Below are 25,466 nucleotides of genomic sequence, written 5' to 3'. Positions count from 1 at the left end.
TCAAGACAGTATAGAAACTGACCATGTTCATTTCTTGGAAATACAGATTGCCATTTTATAGACGTGTCTACCCCAGAATGAGACAGATATCAGAAACCAAAGCATGGTTTCTCCATGGTGTGGTGGTTATGGTACAAGGAGACAAAGTTAGAACTGACACCCAATCTGACAGGTATTTTCAAGTGTAGAGCACTTGTTTAGTGATGAGAAGACAGTTCAAATCACAGTGCTACCTTTTCCACTCTATGTCAGTCAGTGGTTCTCAGCCTTGGCCACACATTGAAACCATTTGAAAAGCTTTAAAATGTGGTGATGCCTGAACCCCACCCCAGAGTCTCTGATTAAATTGTTGGTGTGCATCCTGGAATTAGAATTTTTTATCCAGCTAGACGTCCAGCATTGAGACACAGTGTTAAATCGTGAGAGATGGGTCAGATGCAATGGCTAAGGTCCAATGCCGCATCTACTTAAGCACCAAACACCTCGTGGGGAGCTGTGAAGACAGAATATTTAATGAAGCACAGTTTTTCCCCAAGTAGCCCACAATCTCATTGGGGAGAAACTTGTGTAAATTACAGCCCAGCATGGCCAGGGAAGTGTTACCCTGTATAGGGATGGGAACTGTATAAAAGAGGGAAGGGCTAACTCTATCCTTTGTGGGAAGAGGGGTGGTCAAGGAGGGAGTTCTGGGGATGATAATTTCTGGGCTGATCAGAATTTGTCCTTCAGCTTTGTTGTTATTAGAATGTGGATGGATTTATTCTCCTTATTCTGAATAATTATACCAGACAAGCCTTCTATGAGGACAGAGTCAACCGGGATGATAGAGCATGGGGAACTGGTGACGGGTAGACCTGGGTTCAGACCCTAGCTCTGCTACCTCTGTTGTCATAAGATTTACATCCTATGGACTTTGATTTTCTTTATTTTAATTGAAGATGTATCTCACTTCCCTTGCAGAGCAGTTATAAGGATTAGATATAAAGCAGCTAGTTAATACCTCTTATAAATACTCAATAAATGACAATAAATACTCAATAAATGACAGGGGCTATTATCTTTAATACCCTAGATTTATATTTTAAAAATGATCTGAACACAAACGGAGATGGAACTGTAGAGTGAGTTCTAAAGTTCACTTTGGACCAATGATCTTTAAAATATTTTTGCTCATATACTTTTAAAAAGAATTTTATAAAAATATATAGCTGTCGCATTTTTCACTGAAATATAACATTTTTCATCATGAGTTTATTTAGTGACAAAGAATGAAAATTCTAGTGTATTGTAAATTTGGACATTTAATAATAAAACTCTTACATATCTCTTGTGACTGTGTCAAGTAGAATCTAAATGCCATAACTCTTTGATAACCACCATCATCCATTTTGTAAAAACTGAGCAAGCTCTTCAATATGAGTTGAGCATTGTAATTGTTCCTTCCTTTTCACCAACTTATATTTCCATTCTCTTCCCCTAAGGATTTTATCCTAATGTATCTTAATATATTTGGTTTGACATTGTTATGATCACTGTATATTTCTGTAATCAAAATTTAAATTTAAAATTTTTTAGTTTCTAAAAATTTCTAAGATGAAAAAATGTAAAGTATTTAAAATATATCTGGGTTTTATTACAATTATTACTAGCGCATAGTTGATCAAAAGAACATAAGCATACTAGAAATTTCAGTATAATTTTTTTCTATAAATACCTATCAGAAATCAGCTCTTACTGAAACAGATAATGGGGCATTTTTCCAATTAGTATATAGAGCTTCAGATGAGTGCTACCCAGTACTAGAATGGGAGAGTCGAGCATCAATTCTATTTTTTGCTCTTATCAATGTAAATTGTAAGAAAACATGTTCTTATAAATAAGTATATGAAAATAAATAATTTGACTAGCAGTATTACTCAATTCTTTCAAGTTATATACCAAAAAAATTACATAATGGCCAATCATCAAAATGTTTTCTTCAATGATCTACCAGCTGACATCAGCACTTGCCAAAATTTATTTAAAGCAAAACTTGGCAACTACCTGACTTGCAAAAGGATGTTTTTTCCTAGTGAAACATTCATGTTTAGAATTATTCTTGTCTATGTTGCTACGGAGTTTTTACACTCTGGAGCAATGGACTATGATGGTTAAGATTCAGAATAGGTAAAAAAGAAGGATAAGTGAAAGGAAAGGTATGAATGGAGAACAGGTCTCTCCATCACAGGCATTCCCAGAAGATCAGTTTCAGCAAAAAATACATATGGATGAGGAGGAACTGAATACTGATTTCCCTTTAAAAAAAAAAAAAAAGAAGCCATGTTCTCATATCCCCAGAAGTGCTTTGCATTTCCAGGTATCCCAGTTTTAAGACCTCTGCTTTAGAGAACAGTTTTCATTAAATGTCTAAGTGCTCTGAAATGCCATATTGCTCTGAATTTCATTTCCTTATGGATACAGTAATTTTTCTTTATGTTTATTAATGTTTTAATTTTAAAATCTTCCTGAACAGAAAGGGGAAAATAGTGGTTAAAAATCAATCTTCCCTCTGGAGGTCATTTGACAATAGTCACTCCTAAAAAGGTCAGGACAGCTTATTCATTACCACTGAAGAAACTGGGCTTTTTTATTGTATATTATACTATTTTATTCTGTTTATGAGGAATATTGCCTTTACCCATGTGGTAATAGACCCCTGAATTTTCCAGATGGTCTGTCTTTATCAATCATTTTCCCATCAGTTGCTAAATGTCCTTTTGTTGGGTGCCGAGCGGATCCAATGTTGAGGTCTTAAAGTGTTAGGATACAGATGCTTTCTTTTGTGCTCAACTTGCTTTCTTTTACTTGTTGTATAAGAAGACTCTTCTCTGCCTAGTTTTATTTTAAAACAGAAATAATGGATGTTTAAATCCATTGTGCTTAGGCTTAAAGCTTTTTCTTTAGAATGTTTATTAGTTAGAGGCTTTCTGGTGGCTAAGTTCAGAGAATTTATCCCTCCTGGCTCATTAATTATTCCCCTTGTAGGTGAGGCATTTTCCCTACCTTCCTACTCTTGAAACTCAATTACATAACAGTGCATCATGCTCAGCAAATTTTGAATCCCCAAGGGTGGCTTAGAAAGTATAAAAGGAATATCATTAACGCTACAACACCATAGGGATTAGAAATGGATGGATATTAGAGCTTGCCCCTCCTAAACTCATCAAAAAAAAAAAAAGAAAGAAAGAAAGAAAGAAAAGAAAAGAATGGATGTTGAGACTCCCAGTTTCTCTATTTTGACTTCTGAGTTATCTTCGAGGACCATGATCCATCCTCCACCCAGGAAAGCCTCATTTCAGTCTTAACTAGAAAGTACCCTAAAATCCCCCCACAGATCTCTTCTATCCCGCCCATGCTTGTTTTGTTTAAGGAGGAATTGCTGAGGCAAAGTATTTCAGTATGTCCAAGGACCAGAAGTATATTTTCTCCTATCTGTAGCTAATCCTTCATAAGCTGTGTTGAGTCTCTATTTACCCGCATCAATACCTTCTCTAATACCTGCTAGATGCAATACACCACAAAGCCTGAATTGACCCAACACTGAGGAGAAACAGGAGTTGGTGATTTTTCTGGAGAATTTACACTTTGATTTCAAAGAATTCTGCCTTCCTTTTTTCTCCCAACCCCTAACCCCAAATTTGATACAGTTGACTATGTTTTGGTGAAGTTTTGTCGAAACCATCATTGGCTAGTAATGACCTCTAAATCAGTTAGGTGGTGATAAAGGAGAATCTGGCTTTGCTACTTTGACTTCTTTGTCAGTCTGTGGATTGGTGGGGCTCATCCCCTTTTGCTTACAGATGTTTAGAACAGTGAGCCTTAACCTGAATTGACTGATAGACCAAGAACAGAGAAATGTAGAAAATGTAGAACAAATCTCAGTTATGTTCTTAATGGGAGAAGAAATAAAAGGTAGATAACATGAGAAGGACATACCTTTGCCAAGAGCCCTGTGGCAACAGCCACCTGACAGCACAGTATTTGATTAAAGAGGGTCTTATTTGTTGTCTAGTCAGGGGGTCAGATTACTGGAAGTACCAGTAGGAAATCACGTTTAATACTATATAAAATCATTAAATTATAATGGCATAACAGAAAAGGCATGGGCTTTGAAATCACATAATTTTCCTTGGTAATCACCACAGGCCACTTAGCCTTTCTGAGGTTTTATTTACCTGTAAAATGGGAATAATAAGTAGGTGAAGCTTCCAGGATTGTGTGAGAATTTAATAAGTATGTACATCATTTAGCAGGTGCCTTGTACATTGTATGCATCAATAAATGTTAATTATTCTCTTCCCCATTCTATCAACTATAGTACAATAAAGTTAGAGTTAAGATCCAATATATGTGAATGAATAATTAGGAGAGAAACTCCAGTGTGCATAAGATAACTCAAACCAAAAAATATGTAAGTGACTCTCTTGGGTTTTCACAAGAATTCTCCCTCCTTTTCATAGAATATGACTACATTTTCATAATTAAAATTCATGGATTATGTATTCATTAACTATTTATTCAGCACACATTCTATGACAAGTACTATAATAAAGGATAGGGCAGGGGACAGTTGAGACAGGAAAGTGGAGATATAAAGATTTTAATACAAAAGACAGGGTCTCTTTGAGTTCAAAAAACAAGACATGTAAACAGCTTATCGCTGCATGTGATTAGGTGGTGGGCACAATAAGTCATGTAAAGGGAACCAAGCTCTGTCAAATTAGCCAATCTTACAAGCTTTCTGCTGCTTTATTTTTGTTTTTGTTTTGAGATGGAGTCTTGCTCTGTTGCACAGGCTGGAGTGCAGTGGCGCCATCATGGCTCACTGCAACCTCCACCTTCAGGTTCAAGCAATTCTTATGCCTCAGCCTCTCAAGTAGCTGAGATTACAAGGGTGTGCCACCATGCCTGGCTGATTGTTGTATTTTTATTAGAGATGGGATTTCTCCATGTTGGCTGGTCTGGTCTTGAACTCCTGGCTTCAAGTGATCTCCCTGTCTCGGCCTCCTAAAGTTCTGGGATTACAGGCATGAGCCACTGCACCTGGCCCCATTGCTTTTTAATATCCACTTAGATTCAGTCTTGTCTGTATTTGAACTCTAGCTCTAATTAGCAGCATGATCTTAGGCAAGTCACTTTACCTTTCAAGGCATTTCCTCACCTGTAGAAGGGGAATAACAATCTCTCCCTGAATACATACAAAATGTTCTAACACACTCACCTAGTTACCTAGTTCATGGTCCCTTTTCAAAAAAAACCAGAAAGTTGGAGTGGGGGCCATTGGTGAAACTGTAGGGCCAGTTTCTTTCTTAGTATAGAATCTAGCAAAAAAAATTAAGGGAGAAGTTGTAGACTAATAACTGTGATGAACTTAGGGGGTTATTTCTTGATTGAAATTATCCATGCTATTGCTACCCCTCATCACAGATAATCAAGAAGCATGAGTCAGCACTGGCATAGCAACATGGCCTAGCAAGGTAACGTAGGTTCATGTTTTTCTTCCTCATTAAATGAATAAATGAAGCAACTTCTTTTTTCTTTTTTTCATTTTGGTTTCAGTGACAAAATGTTCCCTGCCTTTGGGTTTGGTGCCAGGATACCTCCAGAGTACACGGTGAGTGAGTAAAGATGAGATCTTCTTCCACTTTGCTTTGGTCAAAGGATAACTTGGGTTTTCTTTGCAGCAGTCTCACTCTCTTGACTCTAACATAACCATGTGAGTAGGGCCGAAAGAGTCAGAAATGGTCTTTGGAATCAGTGAGATTAACTCCCTAGAACCTGTCTCTTGATGAAACCCTATCTCCTGGTATTTTGGATGGGTCTTCTCAGAGGTCCAGATGAAGAATTTGATTGTTTAGTTTCTTATAAATGTGATCACAGTCTGAGAAAACACTCAGGAAGTTGATCTTAAGGGGCTCAGAATCTATCCATTCATATATCCCCTGGGAAACAGAATTCTATTGGCAATGCCAACTGGGAAAGTCCATGACAGGGGAGTCTACAAAATTCCTTATCCCAAGTCTTCTAGTCCAAATCTGGAATGGGAGACACAGAAAAGTTGTGAAGAAAGAACTATTATGACTTAGAGAATTGGGAAGCTGAAATGTTCTTATGATGACATTGGAATTATATTTGTTTTTGATAATGATTTCTCATGACAGAAAAAAGGTAAAGATTGTGTGTAGATAAATTTGCACTGTGATGAGGCTGAGACACTACTGTGATATTCTAGATGCTTCTATAGGACGTTCTCCACAGAGAACTCATGCTCACTAGGTGGGGAGGGCCTTGGAGAAACAGCAGGGTACCTGCCCAGCCTCCACTTTACCAGTGCCTCTGAGGTCTGAGCTAAGTACAAACAACACCACCCAATCCTGAATTTCTCTTTTACTAGCTGTGTCTGAGCCACAGGTCAGGAGGTAGGTGCTGACATTTGCTCCCTCACTAGAGCCATCACATAAGGGCTTTCCCCTTATGTGTCCTTTTTGAAAGAGGAAATCAATCTCCCTGTTGCTCCTAGAGTGAACAGTGGATGGAATGGCATGTCTCCAAGACCTGTTCTCTTTCTTTTTTGCCTTGTATTCCACACTGGCCTTCCTGCTGGGCATAGCTACATAATTCTAGAAGCATTTATTGGAAACAGAGCTTGTGGGGAGAAAGAATATAGAACAAGAGTTATCGACTGGTGGCCTTTAGACATTACTAAGGCCACAAATGTGTTATATTTGACAAACTTTTAAAAGACCAATTCAGCAATTTCATATGAAATGTCAGATTTCTGGCTTCTCTTGAAAACCTGAAAGGCCTGGCAACACTAAGATTAAAAGATAATCTATACAAGAATAAGCTGGAGCTGAGGAGATATAGATCCCTTCAAATCTGGAATGTAAACATGTGAGTGTCCACTTTCTTAGAGCCGCTGACTACCCAGGGATTATCGAGTTTTCATCACATCCCCACCAGGCGGTGGTCTCCCAGCCTCAGGTTGGCCCAACAGGGCTGAGGGTAGAGCTGTGCAGCATACCTTTTTCTCATTAACAGCATCTTCCTGGTTCCCTTCCTGGAGTAACTCTGGCTGTTTCCTGAAGTCCTCTTGCTCACTTGATCCTATAACTCCATCCTTCCTGTCAGCAAAATCCCCTGGTTCTTCCTGTTTCAATAGGCATCTCTCATATTTCCCCATTTCTGATCCCCAAATATATTTAAATACCCCTTTTCCATGCCTAATTTTCCCCTTTCCTCGACAAGCACTGATGATTTGTGCAGCTCAGGTGTCCCCAGGGAGGTTGCCACAATTTATTTCTTAGGACAAAATCTCAGAGTATGCATTGAAACTGAAACACAAGCACCTCTGTCTTAGTTTGCACTTTCTCAGAAAAAGATCTTGAGATAAGGATTTGGATGTAAGTAGTTTATTTGAAAGGTAGAGGAAACCTCAATAGAGGTTGGTAAGTGGAAGTCAGCATAGAGTATATCATCAAGTCAGTTACCACTGTTGGCAACTAGTGCTTAACTCTGCTGAAGAGCCCTAGGAGACAATGTACAGCACAGACCCCAAGGGATAAGGGAGCTGGGGTATGTATACATCATCTCCTGCTAATTGCTGATTACTCTTAAGGGTCACTTTTAGCTTGTCACTTGGGCAAGCAAGGCAGTCCTTGAAGACCAGAAAAAAACTTAAGATAAACAAAGGAAATAAGATGACTGGAAGTCGACTGGCTTACCTGGAACTGCTAAGAGAAAGGAAATACAAGATAAGCACCAAGAGAATCACTAATCACCTCCCACAAAGGAAGGAGATGTCTTTTAACATAGGGACCTATTTTATAGATATCCATAAGAGTCAGAGCTTGGAAATGTCCCTTGAAATGGAATTCTCCATAAAATACCAAATGATTCAATAAAAATGTCCAGATGCTAGAACATCCATCTTGTTTTATCAGGTTTTTGGAAAGAAAAAAGTAAACAATATGTTACTTGACCTGGTGCATAGGTTCTGCCAGGTAGAAGAATTTGTATTGGAAGATTACAAGGTATATTATTTTATTATATTTCCAAAAGTAGAATGCTGTTTTACCTGTACATATGTGAAAATCCTCCTGCACTGTAGTTCTGCATATCATGTTAATAATCCTTAAGTATCAACTGCTTAGCTGAAGCCTTTATAACCATCGCCATGTTGAGCAGACAGCTTGAGTTAGTGAGTTTTTGTTTTTGTTTTATTGTTGTTGTTGTTGTTGTTTTTAATCACTGGATCCAAATAGAGCTCAGCCAGTTTGGCCAGTTCTGTGGCCAGTTCTATCTAGCAGTTATTTGAAGTTATCTTTCTGAAATCTTTTCTTGGAGTTTTTATAAGCCTGACTCTCCCCTTCTGACAGCATTTATCTGATTCTAGAAAATCTTCCTGTCACCTTAACTCCACAGGGAGCTTAGAATTCACCCTCCATCTCAGATTGATTGTGTAAAGGCTTGAAATGGTTCCTACTGCTTAAGACATAATGAACGTAATGGGCATTTGTTTGCAAACTCTAAAATCCCAGTGCCTTCTTACTGGATTAAAGTTGTAATTCTCCTTTCTTCCTGTTTTTTAAATTTTAATTGGTGTCTAGGTCTCTCATGACTTTGCAATCAACTTTAATGAAGACAACCCAGAATGTGCAGGTAAAGCACAACACGGGAAAAAGCCAGCGTCACAGTCCTTCCCTTTGCACCTTTCCCATTTTAGTTTCTCTCCACCGGTGTCGCATGTTAGTTACAATTGTCCAGAGCAGAGAAGCAGGTTTTTGGGATCCACATAAACCGTGCTACTCCAAAGGCAAGAGACAGCCATGATAACATAACAGAGCAGGAAAATAAGAACTGGAAAAGACAGAATGCAGAAGAGGTCTTGAGTTGACAGCAATAATATTTATCCCAATCCAGGGATAATAATAATAATAATAAAAGAAACTTCACTGGTAGGCAGTGATACAATATCCCTCTTTCTGCTTTTCAAATTTTCATCAAGTGTTTAGTTTTTACACCTTCATCTCTGAACAGGTATAAGGAGAGGGGTAAACATGGAAATCATTTCCCACTTTCAGCATACTAGCCAAGGACATGGCCTCAGTGAGTTTGAACAAGTGGCATTGTGGTTTCGTGCCAGTGAAGGCCTGCTCAAAAGTTCTGGTTCACATTCCATTGTTTCCAGCCACAACCCTCCAACATGTTTTCACAAAATAACGATGCTGCAACTATGATGATATTTATTACAATAAATTTTGTTCTAGAATGATTTTTTCTGTTTTCTAAGTAACAGAGCCAAATACATATGTTACAATGAAGATCATAAGACATTTTTGCACTAGAAATATCCCTATCTCTCTCTTCCTTCTTGTCAAGGAGGAAGGAGGCTAAATCAGGATTAATTCAGATCCAGTAGAGTGTATGAGACATCTAGCAGTTAATGGTCAAGAATATGATATCAATACCATTGAGTGTGAACATAGTAACCTCCAAGACCCAATCTCCATTCTGCCATTTTTTCCACTAATGTATTCTCCACCCTCAATTTATTATGGTTTAGAATTTCCTCATGCCCAACTGCCCCCATTCTGAAACCATTAAGAGTAGTTTCCCCTGCAGCAGCATGAAATATAAACCCTGGTATTTGCTTATTTCATACTTTTAGAATTCATCTGCCTGATATTTCTGAGGAAATCAAACTTGCTTATCGTAGGCAAAAACTTAAGAACCAAAAAAAAGATAAGGAGCTTCTATTCAGCATCATTTAACTTCAGAACCAGACTGCAAAATGACTTGGCATCTGTCTTTAGAATAATAGGTTTTGGGGCAAGGCCAAGTGGGTGCAGGATTGTCAATGAGATTGGAAGCGTGTATGTAAGAGCAGAATAGAACAGAACTTGCTGATCCAAAATACCCAAGAGCAATTTTGCAGTGCATGGTGGTTATGGAGAACAATCTCAGAAGGGGATTGTGTGGATCCCTCTAGCCAAAAACAGGACTACTGTGCTGTTTCAGAATAGAAAGGGATAGAAGGATGAGCTGAAGTCTGGATGCAGTGGCTCATGCCTGTAATCCTAGCACTTTGGGAGGCCAAGGTGGGCAGATTACAAGGTCAAGAGATTGAGATCATCCTGGCCAACATGGTGAAACCCCATCTCTACTAAAAATACAAAAATTAGCTGGGCGTGGTGGTATGCACCTGTAGTCCCACTTACTTGGGAGGCTGAGGCAGGAGAATTGCTTGAACCCAGGGGGAGGAGGTTGCAGTGGGTCAAGGTGATGCTATTGCACTCCAGCCTGGCAACTGAGCAAGACTGCATCTCAAAAAAAAAAAAAAAAAAAGAATGAGCTGAAATAGGGAAGACAAAAGATAACACAGGCATAGACAAGAGGAGCCATCTGAATAAAAATCATTTGTAATGAGATTATTACTGTGGGATCAGAATGGTAACATGAAATGTGCAGTCAAGATGTATCAAGTGCTGTAATAAGCTGCACAGATAGAACTATCTCTCCTAGCAGAGTCCCATCCTTTTCTGTTTCCTGGGCTCATATGGCCTCAAAATAGAAGCCCCCCTTTAAAGGAGGGATTGTCCCTGATGATAACCATCATTCATCTGTACTCAACTCCCAGGAGATAAGTATATCAGCCACTTTGCTAATTCATCACACACTTGGTGAGCATCACTATGTGCTCAATAGTGCCTCAAGCTCTTTGAGGAAATACAAAAAAAAAAGTAAGTCCTGATTCCTGCCCACAAAGAGTGTAATGTCTGGAGAGATGGTCATGGGAACTCCTGACTGTTATAGGGGGCATAAGTAGTATCTACTAGAGTCAACAAGATGGTGTGGGAAAAGTGCGGCATTGAAGCCAGTTTGCTAGTGGCTAAGAACACAGTGCTTAGAGCCAGGCAGACCCAAATTTAAATCCCGAGTCTTAAATACACTTGCTGTGTGACCCAGGGCAGATCGTTTAACAGATCTAAGCCTCTGTTTTTTCACTTATAAAATGGGTATAACATCTATTTCATTATGCTATGAGGATTGAATGAAATCTTATGTATAACGTGGGATATTAGAAAAAATTTTGTGGAAATGATTGCATTTGACTTCAGCTTTTAAAGAAGAGAATGATTTTGGTGGGGAAGGAGGCAGAACACTAGCAATGTAGTATTCCTTTTTATCTTAAGAACATAAATGTGAGTTGATAAGGACTATTTGGGAAAGGTAATGCTTTACCTTTGTGTGTGTGTGTGTGGCTATAAATGTATTTGGAGGGACTCTGGAACTGTTGATCTTTGCCAATTTCACCTCAGGAATTCAAGGAGTTGTGGAAGCCTATCAGAGCTGTCTTCCTAAGCTCCAACTCTACGGTCCCACCAACATAGCCCCCATTATCCAGAAGGTTGCCAAGTCAGCATCAGAGGAAACTAACACCAAGGAGGCATCGGTAAGGAGGAGGCTATTTGCCTCCTAAAGGGAGCTTATTCTTCCTCATCTGGATATTGGCCAACACACCCATCTCACTCTGACAATAAATTCCAACGTTTCTACCCGTGCGAATTTGGACAAGTGACTTAACCTCCCCCTAGTCTCAGTCTTGCCATCTAAAACATGGGGACAATCAAACCCATCCTTGCTGGGTTGTGAGGCTGAGAGAGGGCACATGTCAAATGTCTACCACGTTGTCTGAACACAAAAGAGACTTAACAATGGAAGCTACTATATTCACTAAAGTATGTCATTCCCACCTCCTGTCCTTGGAAAGAAAAAAAAAGTTTTAAAAATAAGCTTGTTTTTCAAGGTACCCATACTACAGATGGAAGCAAAGCACCAAGGAAGTAAAACAATGGATGATTCTGCCTCCTGGTGGTAAAGCGCAGCAGCACAAAACATCACAGCAAAAATTTGTTTCACATTCTCTTGGTTTTCTTAAGAAAAATGCAAACCAAGACCAGAGTTTGAGTTTTGCCCCTAATCTTCTAGAAGTAAATATATTACCATAATGACTTCTGTATTTATTTTAATAACATTAATACATGTCTTTTTAGCTTTATGATTTTTTTTCAGATTTAGTAGAATATTACCAAGGTCTGAAGTTTACTCTGTAATTTTATCCTGGGTACTGAGTTTTTATTTAAAGAAACACTACTCCCTTATATTCTGACATCAATTCACCTAACCTCTTGCACTGTATGCATGTTCTCAGCCTTTCTTCATGTTAGAATAGATGGAGGACCGTGCTCCTACCTCATGTCACCATCTTCTTCTGTGTACTTGAGCACATCTCTTGAATTATCCAGGAACTTCGATTCTGCAGTTATATTCTTGCTCTTTCTCCTATCATCTATTGTTTTCCTTTCTATGACCCTTTGTACTGAAGACTCATTCCCATTATACTCATTCTATAATATCTTCAGTTTTAAATTAAAATCTCCCCCTTGACTCTGCTTTACGCTTTAGCTACTGTCCTTAACTTTTTCCACTTATAATCTGCACTCCACGCAGGAACCAGATTGTTCTTTTAAAAATGTAATTAGTATCACATCATTCCTTTGTTCTAAATCCTCCAATACTTCTTATCATACTTGGAGTAAAAACTAAATTCCCTGATGTAGCTTAGAAGACACTATAGGATCTAATCTCTGCCTACCTCTCTGATCTTAATTCTTATCAGTTGCTCTTTTGCTCCCTAGATTTCAGCCACACTGACCTCCTTGCTGTTCCACAAATGCACCAAACATATTCCCACCTCCAGGCCTTTTCACTTACTGTTCCCCTGCCAGGGTTTCTCTCACCCAAACCTCCATATGATCCATTCTCTGACTGTGTTAACAGCTCTACTCAACTCTCAACTCCTCTGAAATTTCCCCCTGGTTACCTTATCTAAAATAGCCAACCCATCCACCCACACCATGTCTCAGCTTTACTTTCTTCTTAGTAGTTATCATCATCTGAAATACTTTAGGTGCATCTACTAACTTTATGTCTCTCTACTTTCTTTCTTTTTTTTTTTTTTTCTTTTTGAGATAGAGTCTTGCTCTATCACCCAGGCTGGAGTGCAGTGGGGCAATCTTGGCTCGCTGCAACCTCTGCCTCCCAGGTTCAAGTGATTCTCCTGCCTCAGCCTCCCAAGTAACTGGGACTACAGACGCACACCACCACACCCAGCTAATTTTTGCATTTTTAATAGAGACGGAGTTTCACCATGTCAGCCAGGCTAGTCTCAAACTCCTGGCCTCGTGATCTGCCCGCCTCGGCCTCCCAGAGTGCTGGGGATTACAGGCATGAACCACTGCATCCAGCCATGTCTCTCTACTTTTATATGGAAACTTTACAATAAGAAGACTTGTTCACTAGTATATCCCTAACACACAAAGCAGTGCCTGCACATAGTGCACACTCAATAAATACTTATTTTAAAAATGCATATGAAACCACTCTATTTTTCATATGTATATGATGAAAAGTACTTTAAATTTTCTTTTGTAAAATTGGTGTATATCTTAAATATTGCACATCTTATACACCAGAAAATAAAGTATCCCTGTTTTAATTAAAATTTGAAGTCTCTTCTACTTGAAAAGATCAGAATTCCCAAGGTCTCTAGAGAGAATGACAATCACTGCATGCCTTTGGTTCAGTCCACTGGCCCTTCCCTGCATTTCATTATCATCTTCAGCTCCTCTGGGCTTGATTCTGGTATATTCTATACTCCTTCCCTCCATCCCTATACCACCAATGTTGCCTCTTTCTGCCTCTTCCCTCTGCACCTTCCTACCTCCTTCGTCACTTCATCCTATTGAGCTCCTTCTCTAAACTCTCAAGCCAACTTCCTTGGGAACATATAAAACTCGAGAAGTATAGACATCAATGGAAATATACAACTTGAATGAATCTGCAAACCAAACTGGGGATTCAGCTAGGACTAGGGGTGAGTGGTTAGTTAATGGACATGGAATAGAATTGGCCTTTACATTAGACTGTATGAAAGGCATTCAGAACATGTGGCTGTCTTCATAATAGTGTGAAGTTCACCTGTCTCCAGCTCACATTTTTTTTGTTTAAAACATTTTTTCAGACTCACGGAAAAAAAAAAAAAGACAATGAGTGAGACTCTTTAGCACTACACAGCTACTTGCAACCTTAAGTATATGATTCTCAAAACCAGATGTTTTCAAAATGTCACTCTTCTATCCAGTCTTTTTCCTTTGAAATATGGCAACTTCGAATGGCTTAATCTCACACTTACTCCCTAGAAATGTTGGACATCTTGCAGGATTATATTGAAAGTTCTTTTCTGTTTAGCCTGAGCTATATCTGACTCATCTGCTTCTCTCTCCTCTTACCCAGTAAAGCCCACCATGGTGCCTCTCATGTTGACTAACAACAGTGATGACCTCCAATGGGTCATCATTCTCCAGACCCCAAAGCACTTCCCAAGGCTTCCCTGTGCTGCTGAGTGTAGCACCTTTCCTCCAATTCCCATCTCAGCTGAGTCATCTTCCAGCTTTCCAGATGGAAAGGGGCCAGGCAGGCTGCAGGCCAGAAGTCGGGACTTAAAGCAGGAAGCCACAGGAGCACAGCAAGCTTCTGCAAGAATGCCCGGAGAAGGGCTGCCACTTTCGTGGCACATGGTCTTCAGAGGGAGAGACTGCACCCTGACCGTCTTATAGCAGGACTTTAGACTAGTGCCATCCAGTGGAAGTATAACACCAGTTATGTACACAATTTTAAATTCTTCAGTAACTGCATTAAAAAGTAAAAAGAAACAGAGAAAGCCACTTTAATTATATATTTTATTTAACCCAATATAACCAAAATATTGCCATTTTAGCATGTACTCCATATAAAAATTATTAATGAAATAATTTGCATTCTATTTTGTGGGCTAAGTCTTCAAAATCCACATGTATTTTATACTTAAGCATCTCAACTTGGATGCTAAGTTTTCATCATAAATACTTGATCTTTGTTTAGATTTCATAGATAGTTGAAAAAGTAGATTCATGTACTTAAGTTGTTCCAAACATACTTAAAATGTTTCTAATAACTGAATTGATTATCCATTTTTAGCATTAAATTTAAATCATTACAATTAAATAAAATATAAAATTGAGTTCCTCACTTGCTCTAGCCACGTTTCCAAGGGCTGAGTAGTCTCATGGGACTAGCCGTCATTGTATTGGATGTACAGCTTTAGATTTTTAAATATCTTCAAGCAAAGGGAATCATCTAAATTGTTGAGTCCCACCTCCCATTTGAGAAATGAAGAAGCTGAGACACAGAGGAGTTAAGGGGTTGTCCCAGGTTCTCACAGAATGAACTGAAGCCAGTCCTCCTAACTCTTGGTCTGCTCTCTTTCTTTGTAACTGTCAGTCAAGTACTTATTATAATTAAGTTATAATTACTGTGCCTACCTTTAAGCTCCATTCACCAAAAACCTAAGGCTTTAGGACTATCAGCACAGAAGCTCAAAAAATGTCTGTTAGCACCGTTGCTTTGCTCAGTGGGCAGTGAAGCTACCTGAGTGTCTAACTGGTATTGTATTGTCCCTTGTCTCCCTCATCTCTTCATCCCCTGTCGTCATCGGGCATGTGACTGCAGCAATACTTCATTCTGCTGATCCTGACAGACGGCGTCATCACAGACATGGCCGATACCCGGGAGGCCATTGTCCACGCCTCCCACCTCCCCATGTCAGTCATCATCGTGGGAGTCGGGAACGCTGACTTCAGTGACATGCAGATGCTGGATGGTGACGATGGGATTCTGAGGTCACCCAAGGGAGAGCCTGTTCTTCGAGACATCGTCCAGTTCGTGCCCTTCAGGAACTTCAAACACGTATGCATATACATACTGGGGCACTTCCCATGGAAGAGCAGAACCAAAGCATGCTCACCTTCCACATTTGTCCACCAATGTTTATAGTGATCTACCTATTCCTGAAGCAACATCAGCTATGTTCTACATAGCCCTGCTGTGGGAGATGGCCTGGCTTAGCTATCCCTTCCTGGGCCATGTCATCTCCCACAACAAGGATATGTAGAGCATGACTCTTTGAAGAAAAAAATTATAAATTGAGTTACAGATCAGGAGTCATGCTAACTATTGTAGGCAAAGTTTCACTGATGCTTGCCCTATAATTCATATAATTTAGGATCTCTAGTGCATCCAGGACTGCCATGTACACTTGAGCAGCTTGTTCCCTGCTCAGAGGTACCCACCCAAAGTACCAAGGAGAAACTGAAAAGCAGCCTGTGTTTTGCTTGTCAAGCCATGTGCCCTGGCAGAAATCTGTGTTTGCCTTGGCAAAGTGTATTTCCAAAATGATAGAAACATAAATCCTCTATAAAAATATACTAAGCAGCATCAAAGGTTTATTTAACTCCTTCAAAACAAGATCATAAAGTTAGTTCAAAAGAGTTTATAAGGCTGGGCACAGTGGCTCACCCTTGTAATCCCAGCACTTTGGATGGCCAAGGCAGGTGAATCACCTGAATTCAGGAGTTCAAGGCCAGCCTGGCCAACATGGTGAAACTCCATCTCTACTAAAAATACAAAAATTAGCTGGGTATGGCGGCAGATGCCTGTAATCCCAGCTACTTGGGAGGCTGAGACAGGAGAATCTCTTGAACCAGGGAGGCAGAGATTGCAGTGAGCCAAGATCACACCACTGCACTCCAGCCTGGATGACAAGAGTGACTCCATCTAAAAAAAAAAAAAAAAGAGTATATAAGCCAGTTAAAGTGCTGAATAAGTTAGCTAAGGCAGATTGAAAACTGATTGATGACCAAGAGGGTTAAAAAAAAAAAAGTAATCTTTGAATTGTCTTCTCTATGGGACAGAAATAGTTTGCATGCTATCACTTTTCTATAAATTAATGCCTAACTTTACAGTCTTGGACTCTTACCAATAAGAAATAGTAAGTCAGTCAAGCAGCATTACATTCCGCAAGAACCTTGAAGCAGAAACATTAGATAATGCTCCAGTATGACATGGAAAAAATGCTCAGTGACAGTTTTTCCACATTCCCAACTTTTGATGTATTGTGTCCATGGAGGAAGGAGAACTTTTTAAATTTCCATAAACCCCTGCACCTACTGAGCTATAATCACCCCGAAGGACATCTTGAATTCATAAAAGGCTTCCTCAGTGCTAATGGCAGTCCTGAAGACCCCTCTAGAGTATCCTAGCTGTGTCTTGGCATCTATGGGGGTAACTTGGGTATTCCTGGATAGCCTTTGTGTTTTTTGTTTTGTGCTTCCTGTGAAAGCCACCCAAAAGCAGAGCATATGCCCAGCTCCTGCTTTCCCCTGAGGCCTTGCCCTCTGTGCTGCTGCAGATGCCAACAATACCACTCACTGGGGCAGGTGACTAAACTTGAGCTGCCCTGGCAGGAGGGAATCTCCAGAATCTTCAGTACCCTGAAGCTTATATCCATGGTCTCCTTGGAAAAGAAGAGAATCCTCTCCTTTCCATGCTACAGAGTCCCCTCTGTCACTTGAGCCATTAATGCAGTGAAGTCTGTGTCTCCACATCTCAAGGATCCCTGCTGGAAAACATCTTCGTTAGCTTCCACTGCAGTCCCTCCCTCCACAGGGCTCAAATCAGTTATTTAGGTCAGGCAGGATGCCGTCCCATCCACTTGAAGCTTATTGGGTCAAGCTTTTCTCCTCCAGTCAAAACCTTTCATTCGGATGACTCCTTGACATTCTTCATAGTGAGTTTATCAGATATGTCCAGGCACATCTGACTCCCAATTTAAGTTCACACTGGAATCTCACCTACACTGTGTAAGGAAATTATAGATGAGAGGTGGAAAGATAAATGGATCATCAAAACAATGATCCATTCATCCTCCCACCCTCATACATACCTGACTGTAATCCTGGTACCAATCCTAGCATGAGAGCCTTTAGCATATGCTCTTCAGAAATTGCTGTTTGTTCTGCCACCTTCTTTGGACAGGCTTTAAAGTGAGAATTCAGATAAATCACCAGCTCAGCAGCCTCATCTGAACCCTACATTTCATGACCTGCCCAGATTTCATAGGGAAGAAACTACACATTCCAGGGCTCCTTGAATGATGAGATATTGTTCATAACTGTACTGCCACATAATTGCTACTTTACTTCTAAGGAGAGCTGCAGTGTAATTAAAATCATTAAAGGTGCAGAAAATCAATCCCTGGCTACAGAGTTGAGTACTGAGAGACTTTCCAAGTAGCAGCAGCAGCAGCAATCAATCTTCCCACAAGCTCCCAGGGCAATGCATGTGGATGAGGGGTAATTTTGTTGTTATATCCCATCTTCAAGTTTCCCTAGGAAGAGATTTTCAAATAAAGGTACTCATTAATGAAAGAGAAGCACTAAGCCCTCAAGTTGTCTGCCTGTGGACAGCAAGGAGTAGAGTCAAAAATAAGTCGTATTCTTTACAAAGAGGGATGAGCTAGAGCAGACTAAATTTGCTGCAATTATGTTCATTAACGAAGCTAGTTCCACCCAAGGTGTCTAATGTAGAGGAAAGGGAATTCTTCCTGAGTTTAATGCTATACTCTTTTCATCCAGACAAACAGGTAGCCACATCACTGAATACCAATAACTTTGCCTAGTGAAGCAGGATCAAAGACTTCACTCTCTAGGAGATTCATGAATTTCTCCAAATCACCCTCTCTCTCTCTCTCCTCTGCATCCCCCACCTCCCTACCTCCCCCCACACACTCGTGTGCTAACACAATGTCACTGAACTATGAAAGGTTCTAACCTCTACCCTCAAGCCTCCTCCTCTTCCCCCAAACACTCATAGAACGCTTGTTCTGTGCAAGGTACATGCTAGTCTCTAGGACCACAGTGAAGTAATAAAACCATGGATCCAGGCCTCAAGATATTTACTGGAGAATTGCATGACTGGGACAAAGGTGTCAGCAGAAAAATCACATGCTAAGCAACCTGTGGATGATTGAGAAGAATTAAAATGTTGCTATGGGACCTCAAAGCAGAGAGAAGTAGCCATGGAAAAAGGCTGACAGCTTAAGTTACGTATTTGAGGAAAGACAGAGCCTTGAAGAGCAGGGAATTTCAGGGGCATTGGCAACAAGGGGAATGCTCGGGGCAGAGCAAGGAAGTACGGTGCTGCTCACAGTCTCTGTGCTACACAGAGTCTCTGGCAGCTCTGTGAATGACCAAGGAAGAACTCCAGGAGCATACTCACCCGTCTCATCTTCACGGATTTCAAATTAAATTTTGAAAGCCATTTCATTACCCAAACTAATCTACTTTGAATTCAATGAGCCATAAATAAAAGGGAAGGTAGCAGCTTAAATCATTTTATGTAAGCCATTAACTCATGAATTGCCTCTCTTTTTCTGCTCTGCATGATAACTCAGAGCTTTAGAGTCTACAGGGCCCAAGTGAAGTTACGGTCTTTTTTTCCTGCTTGTGTAACAGAATATCACAGACTGGGTAATTTATAAAGAACAGAAGTTTAGTTGGCTCATAGTTGTGGAGTCTGGGAAGTCCAAGAACATAGCACCGGCATCTGCAAGGGTCATCTTATGGCAGAAGTATGAAAGGCACAAGCAAGCATGGAAGACACAGAGAGAAGGAAAGCACAAGGGACAGACTCTCTTTTGTAACAACTCACTCTCATGATAACTAACCTGCTCCCGTGACACCGACCTCTTATTAGGCCCCACTTCCCAACACTGTTGCATTGAAAATTAAGTTTCCAGCACATTAATTCAGGAGACACACTCAAACTATGTATGCTTTAAGCTATGTGACTCTGGGCAAGTTATTTAACCTCTTCATGCCACAGACTTTGATCTATAAAATGAGGTAAATGATACATCCACTGCAAAGATAAGGTGCTGTCTATATAAAGCTTAAGACAGTGCCTAGTCCATGTAGGTGGTTAATAAATAAAGTTTTTATTACTGTTATTACCAGTTTCATTCATATTCTTGACCCTTTCCCACCCAATACATGTCCCAAAAGCTTTATTTGCTTGCCCGCACAGATATGCAAGGGGATGGGGGAATCCTTTGGGAACAATACTTTCCAATATGGTAGCCACTAATCATGTGTAGCTATTTACATTTAAATTAATTAAAAGAAAATAAAATTTCAAACTCAGTTCCTCAGTCAGACTTGCCTTATTTCAAGGACTCGATAGTTACATGAGACTAAGAACTCCCATATATTGGACAGCACAGACATAGAATGTTACCATCATCAGAGGAAGATCTATTTGACAGCCTGACCTAAGAATATTTTTTACTGCAAGCAACAGTAAATCCATCTTACAAGGATTACATAAATGGTTCTTAACCAAGGGTAACATTATGCTCCAGGAAATATTTTGGAATATCTGAAGACATTTTTGATGGTGACAAATATGGGGCACTATTCATAGAGTGGGTAGAGGCCAATGATGCTGCTACAATGCACCAGATATCCTCCACACAAAGAATTGTTAGCCACAAATGTCAAGAGTGTCAAGATTGAGAAACCCTGAAATACACAAATAGAACATATTTTTCTCATGTAGCTAGAAGTTAGGGTCTCAACGCTGCTGACATCAGTGATACAACAGTGCAAGAGCCAGCACTCTGTGATTCTCTTTGCTCTTCCTACATAATGATAAAGTGGTTGCTATAACTCCAGGAATCACATTCTTTTTCAAGATAGAAAGGAAGAGGAGAGGGACATAGAGTCAACTGTGTCTAGAGCATGTTGGCTGAAATCCCAAACCAAGTTGTGGACTATTACAATGGCCAAGGGATTAAATAGAAATGTTCATCACAAATTTACAAGTCTTCAAGGCCGGGCTTGGTGGCTCATGTCTGTAATCCCAGCACTTCAGGAGGCCAATGCGGTGGATCACCTGAGGTCAGGAGTTCGAGACCAGCCTGGCCAACATCGTGAAACCCTGTCTCTACTAAAAATACAAAAATTAGCCAGACGTGGTGGCAGGTGCCTGTAACCCCAGCTACTTGGGAGGCTAAGGCAGGAGAATCGCTTGAACCAGGGAGGTGGAGGTTGCAGTGAGCCGAGATCATGCCACTGCATTTCAGCCTGGGCCACAAAAGTGAAACTCCATCTCAAAAAAAAGAAAGAGAAAGAAATGTACAAATCTTCCAGAGTACTAGCACCATGACCACCATAAACTTTTACAGAGTTCGAAATACTGCTCCTGCTAATATTTCATATTTAATACTTCTACTCCTATACTTAAAAAAAACAACAACATATACACCTTTAAAAATAGCATGTTTTGGTGATTTTTAACTATCTGACAATTTTTTTGTATGTGTAGCCCTGAGGCCAGAATCTATTAAACTCTTGTATTGTTAAAGACTTTTTACAAGGAAAAGGTCTTAACTTTTAACCAGTAAAGAAAAGCTTTCCAAAAAACCTTCCCCAGGAAATTTTCCCTTATATCTCAAAGGATAGAATTGGGTCATATGGTCATCCCTAGATGTAAAGGAAGCTGGAAAATCAAGGATTTGACTTTCTAACCTTTGTATGAGAAACAGCCAGGGAGAAAAGGGTATAAATGACTTTTGCATCTGCCCCGGTATTCACATGGACCATGATCTGACACACAACCCTGAAGTTGTTTATAAAATAAAGGGACATCTGTAGATCACAAATGTCCATGATGCTATGATATCTTCAAAATGTGAAAGATCACTTTAGGAAAACTCTTTACAGTGTTTTCAGATTGCTTTAAAGACACATGTCTCTTATTTTGAGACTCTGTGATATAGAGTGAATCTTTTTTTCTCTTTTGCCTCTAAGAACACTGGGGCTTAACAAAGTTTAATGGCCAAGTGGCAAGCCACACAGGAAAGAAAGAACTGAAAACCAGGTTACATTGTATTTAGTCCAACCCTTTTTCTTTTGGAATCTCAAACATTTGTTAAGTGTGCCTCAAGTTTTCAGTTCCTTCAATAATAGCTAATAATGAGGCTCAGGCCATTGAAGTTGCTTGCCCAGGGGTTGCGCAGTTAGTAGTAAAAGCCAGAACCAGGAGTAAAGTCCAGCTCTGCGTGACTCCAGAGTCCGTGTATGATATCAGCTTCAACCTTTCTCCGCTGCAGAATCATCACCATAAATCACATGGTCCTCCTGTGCCCCTGCCCCCAAACCATGCAGTAGATCCACAAGGCTGATAGAATAAAGGCTAAATGAATTAGTGCAGTATTCAAGACTCTCCATCACCGGGTGTCAAGTCAATTTTCCAACCAAATGCCCAACCAATCCTGCATCTCCCCAACAGCCTCCTCCCCCACAACCCACCATACACACTTCCTGCAGCTCCGTCAGATAACTCCCTGTCCCTAGAATTGTCAAATGCCATGCCCTTACCCCTTCTCTATGTGTTAAAATATGCTCAGCTTAAAAGCCACCTCCTCTTGGAAGCTTCCAAGATAAGTTAGTCTCTTTGCTTTTTATGCCATGGCCTCACTGTTTGTGACTGTCTAGAGAAGTGCTTCTCAAATTTTAATATGCATATGAATCACTAGCTCTGAGTTGGGTCTGAGAGTCTACATTGCTAATAAGCTCCCATGTGATGTGACGTTGCTGCTGTATAGCATATTTCATATTCTACCCCATAGTGGGGTTAATAATGGCTATGCGTAGCTCCCCTCATGTGATTACAACCTTCCTGAGGCAAGAACCATAGGATAGACCCTTAAACCCTAGTGAGGCACCTGGAACATAAATAAGTGCCTAAAATTGACTGCAAATTAGAAATAAAACTGCAGAACAATTCATTCTTCCATCCAATTTTTACTCATCTTCAGATGTAAATCGTTTCATAGTTTGAGACAGGCATAAAATAGTTAATAATGAAATTAAAGATCCATTTTCCAATAATCTGATAACTCTTGCTTGAAGTAGACCCTTGACAAACAATGAATGAATGAAAGTACATGAAATTTAGTTGCTCCGAGCAGGATTCAAATCTTTTAGGCTGAGTCTGGTTCCTTGGACTGTAAGCCAAAGTCATGATGATTTCTTCTTCCCTACAGGCATCTCCAGCTGCCCTGGCAAAGAGCGTGTTGGCTGAAGTCCCAAACCAAGTTGTGGACTATTACAATGGCAAAGGAATTAAACCAAAATGTTCATCAGAAATGTATGATTCTTCCAGAACACTAGCACCATGAACTCCCACTCAGTTTTACAGAGTTCTGAAATACTACTCCTGCTAATATTTCATATTTAATACTTCTACTCCTATACTTTAAAAAGAAAACAACACATACACATTTAAAAATAGCACGTTTTGGTGATTTTTAACTATCTGACATTTTTTTTGCATGTGTAGCCCTGAGGCCTGGATCTGTTAAACCCTTGTATTGTTAACTTTTTACAAAGAAATACAGATAATAATAACTTACTATTTACATTACAGCATGTCGCCTTGAAATACAATGGTATCTGTATCCATTTTTTATACAGGTTTGTTGAAATTTTGCTAAATTTCTTATCTTTACACTCTAAAGCATTTTGAAACATTTATTGAATGTTGATAGCCAAAATATACTTGGTTTTATCTGCTATAGGATGAGAGACTTTTTAAAATGGCAGATGCATGGACTGTATTTTGCATGTTTAAAATAAAAAAAGAAAAACCCACACTGTTTTTGCAGTTGTTATCTCTAATTCCTCCCTACTGAGAATGGTCTCTCTGCTAAAGAAGAGGTTTATCCACCTCTTCTTTTTGAGGTGGGTCTCTTTGAGGTAGATCTGAGTCATCTGGCCCAGCACCTCTCACACTACTGTGCACACAAATCACCTGACAGTCTTTCTAAAATTCAGATTGTGATACAGTAAGTCTCTGTGGGGCCCAAGATTTTGCATCTTTAACAAAGTCCCAGGTGATGTTAATGCAGTCCCTGGACTACATCAAGAGGAGTGAGGTTCTAGACTTTAGGGTGTCATGACGGAAACCATCAAAAACAGGGCAGCTTCTAGTCTGCTTGAGAACGGCACCTCTTCCTGACAGTAGCATAAAAGTCCTGCCTGTCTCAGAGGTGACAGTAGAAAGTAGTAAGACTGACTCCAGAAGCTGCACACCTCAAATCAGTCTCTCTGCTTTATACTCACACCACTTCCTTAGACAAGACTAGAAAGTGCTCTTCCTGGCCAGTCCCTGCCCTCTTAAAAGTGGCATCACACACCACTGCATGGATGGTGTCAATCCCTAGAAGTGACCTCAAAGAGTCTTCACTGGAACCACAACAATAGAAACTTACCCATGGCAAATGGCCATGCAGTACAGCTCCCGATATCTGGTCCACTAAGTTGACCTTTGAGGTTAGTGTGGGAACTTCTTTCTCCTTTCTATCACTTCTGAGAGCAAACTCTATAAGCAGAAATCCCTGGAATTATTGTTTGGGTGGAGGTGTTTTGTTTCAATATAAGCTGGCCAGTCTGGAACCAAAAGAATGTATGTTTAACTTGTATGATCTTCTTGCAGAGAAACAGACAAGTGTTTTTGCAAGCATAAAAGGCAAAAAGTGGAGTATATTTTTGGTCAGAGAGATGAATAAGTAAATCACAAGGCAAAATTTGTTGTTTGTTTGAAGGGGGGAGCAGTATTAGCAAGCAAATAAAATACCTTGTATGATTTCCATAGTTGCAATTATAGATCCTAATCTTGCAAATACATGTTAACCAAAAGCACAACATTTTGGGAATGATGGTATAATTGTATAACTGAAAAAAATCATAAATATTTAAACAATATTGTTTTATTAATAAATTGGGTACTTACAAAATTCTTCTAAGAGTTGTGGTCTTGTTTCTCTTTTCAAGGCATTTTCCTAACAGTAATTTATTTCATGTAAATAATGTGGCCTCAGATTAGAAGTAGCTCTTTCATAGTCCAGTGGAAACATGGATTGCTGCTTCTAATAAACCAGGAATTGAAATATTTAGGTACTATATTACAGAAATATTTGGTGATTATTTCTAATCCCAAACCAAGACATGAACTTCCATGTCTATGTACCTGGAACATAGTAAACACTCAGTAGACATTTAATAAATACAGAGATAACTAATAAATAAATGAATGAATAGACTTGTTAATATGCCTTACGATCAATCTTTAATCCATTGTAGATTTAACAGGTAGGTTCAGTGTTGTATCTATCAATCAAATGATGCACCATGTTATTCACAAAGATCGACTGGGATTTCTACACTCACATCAGGATTCCTGGAGTCTGTGAGATGGGGCAGAGAGGATAGAGTGCAATTGGCCTGGCAGAACCTTAAGGCAGTTTACTTTCCTTTTCACAGTTCATCTCAAAAGAATAGTAAAAACAATACCTATGAATTATTGAAGGGTGTCTTAGGCCAAGTTGCTATAACAAAATACCATAAACTGGGTAGCTTAAACAA

The 25,466-nt window shown here is 39.7% G+C and overlaps 1 protein-coding gene across 2 annotated transcripts in view; it reads left to right on the top strand.

Moving 5' to 3' along the window:
* CPNE4 (copine 4) overlaps positions 1–24,841 on the top strand; it is a 490,322-nt gene extending 465,481 nt beyond the window's left edge. For both annotated transcript variants that reach the window (XM_012451237.2, XM_012451238.2), the window contains exons 12-16: positions 5,599–5,653; positions 8,649–8,700; positions 11,361–11,494; positions 15,652–15,888; positions 23,087–24,841. In XM_012451237.2, the coding sequence (XP_012306660.1) occupies positions 5,599–5,653; positions 8,649–8,700; positions 11,361–11,494; positions 15,652–15,888; positions 23,087–23,221 (613 nt within the window). In that variant the 3' untranslated portion in view covers positions 23,222–24,841. The remainder of the gene's footprint in view (positions 1–5,598; positions 5,654–8,648; positions 8,701–11,360; positions 11,495–15,651; positions 15,889–23,086) is intronic.
* The last annotated feature ends 625 nt before the right edge of the window (positions 24,842–25,466 follow it).

This window comes from Aotus nancymaae, unplaced genomic scaffold (assembly GCF_030222135.1).
Source record: "Aotus nancymaae isolate 86718 unplaced genomic scaffold, 86718_ANA_hifiasm-v0.15.2.pri h1tg000019l, whole genome shotgun sequence".
Taxonomy (NCBI): Eukaryota; Metazoa; Chordata; class Mammalia; order Primates; family Aotidae; genus Aotus; species Aotus nancymaae.
The sequence above is the reverse complement of the archived record's forward strand: the minus strand, read 5'-3'. Positions and strand labels throughout refer to the sequence as shown.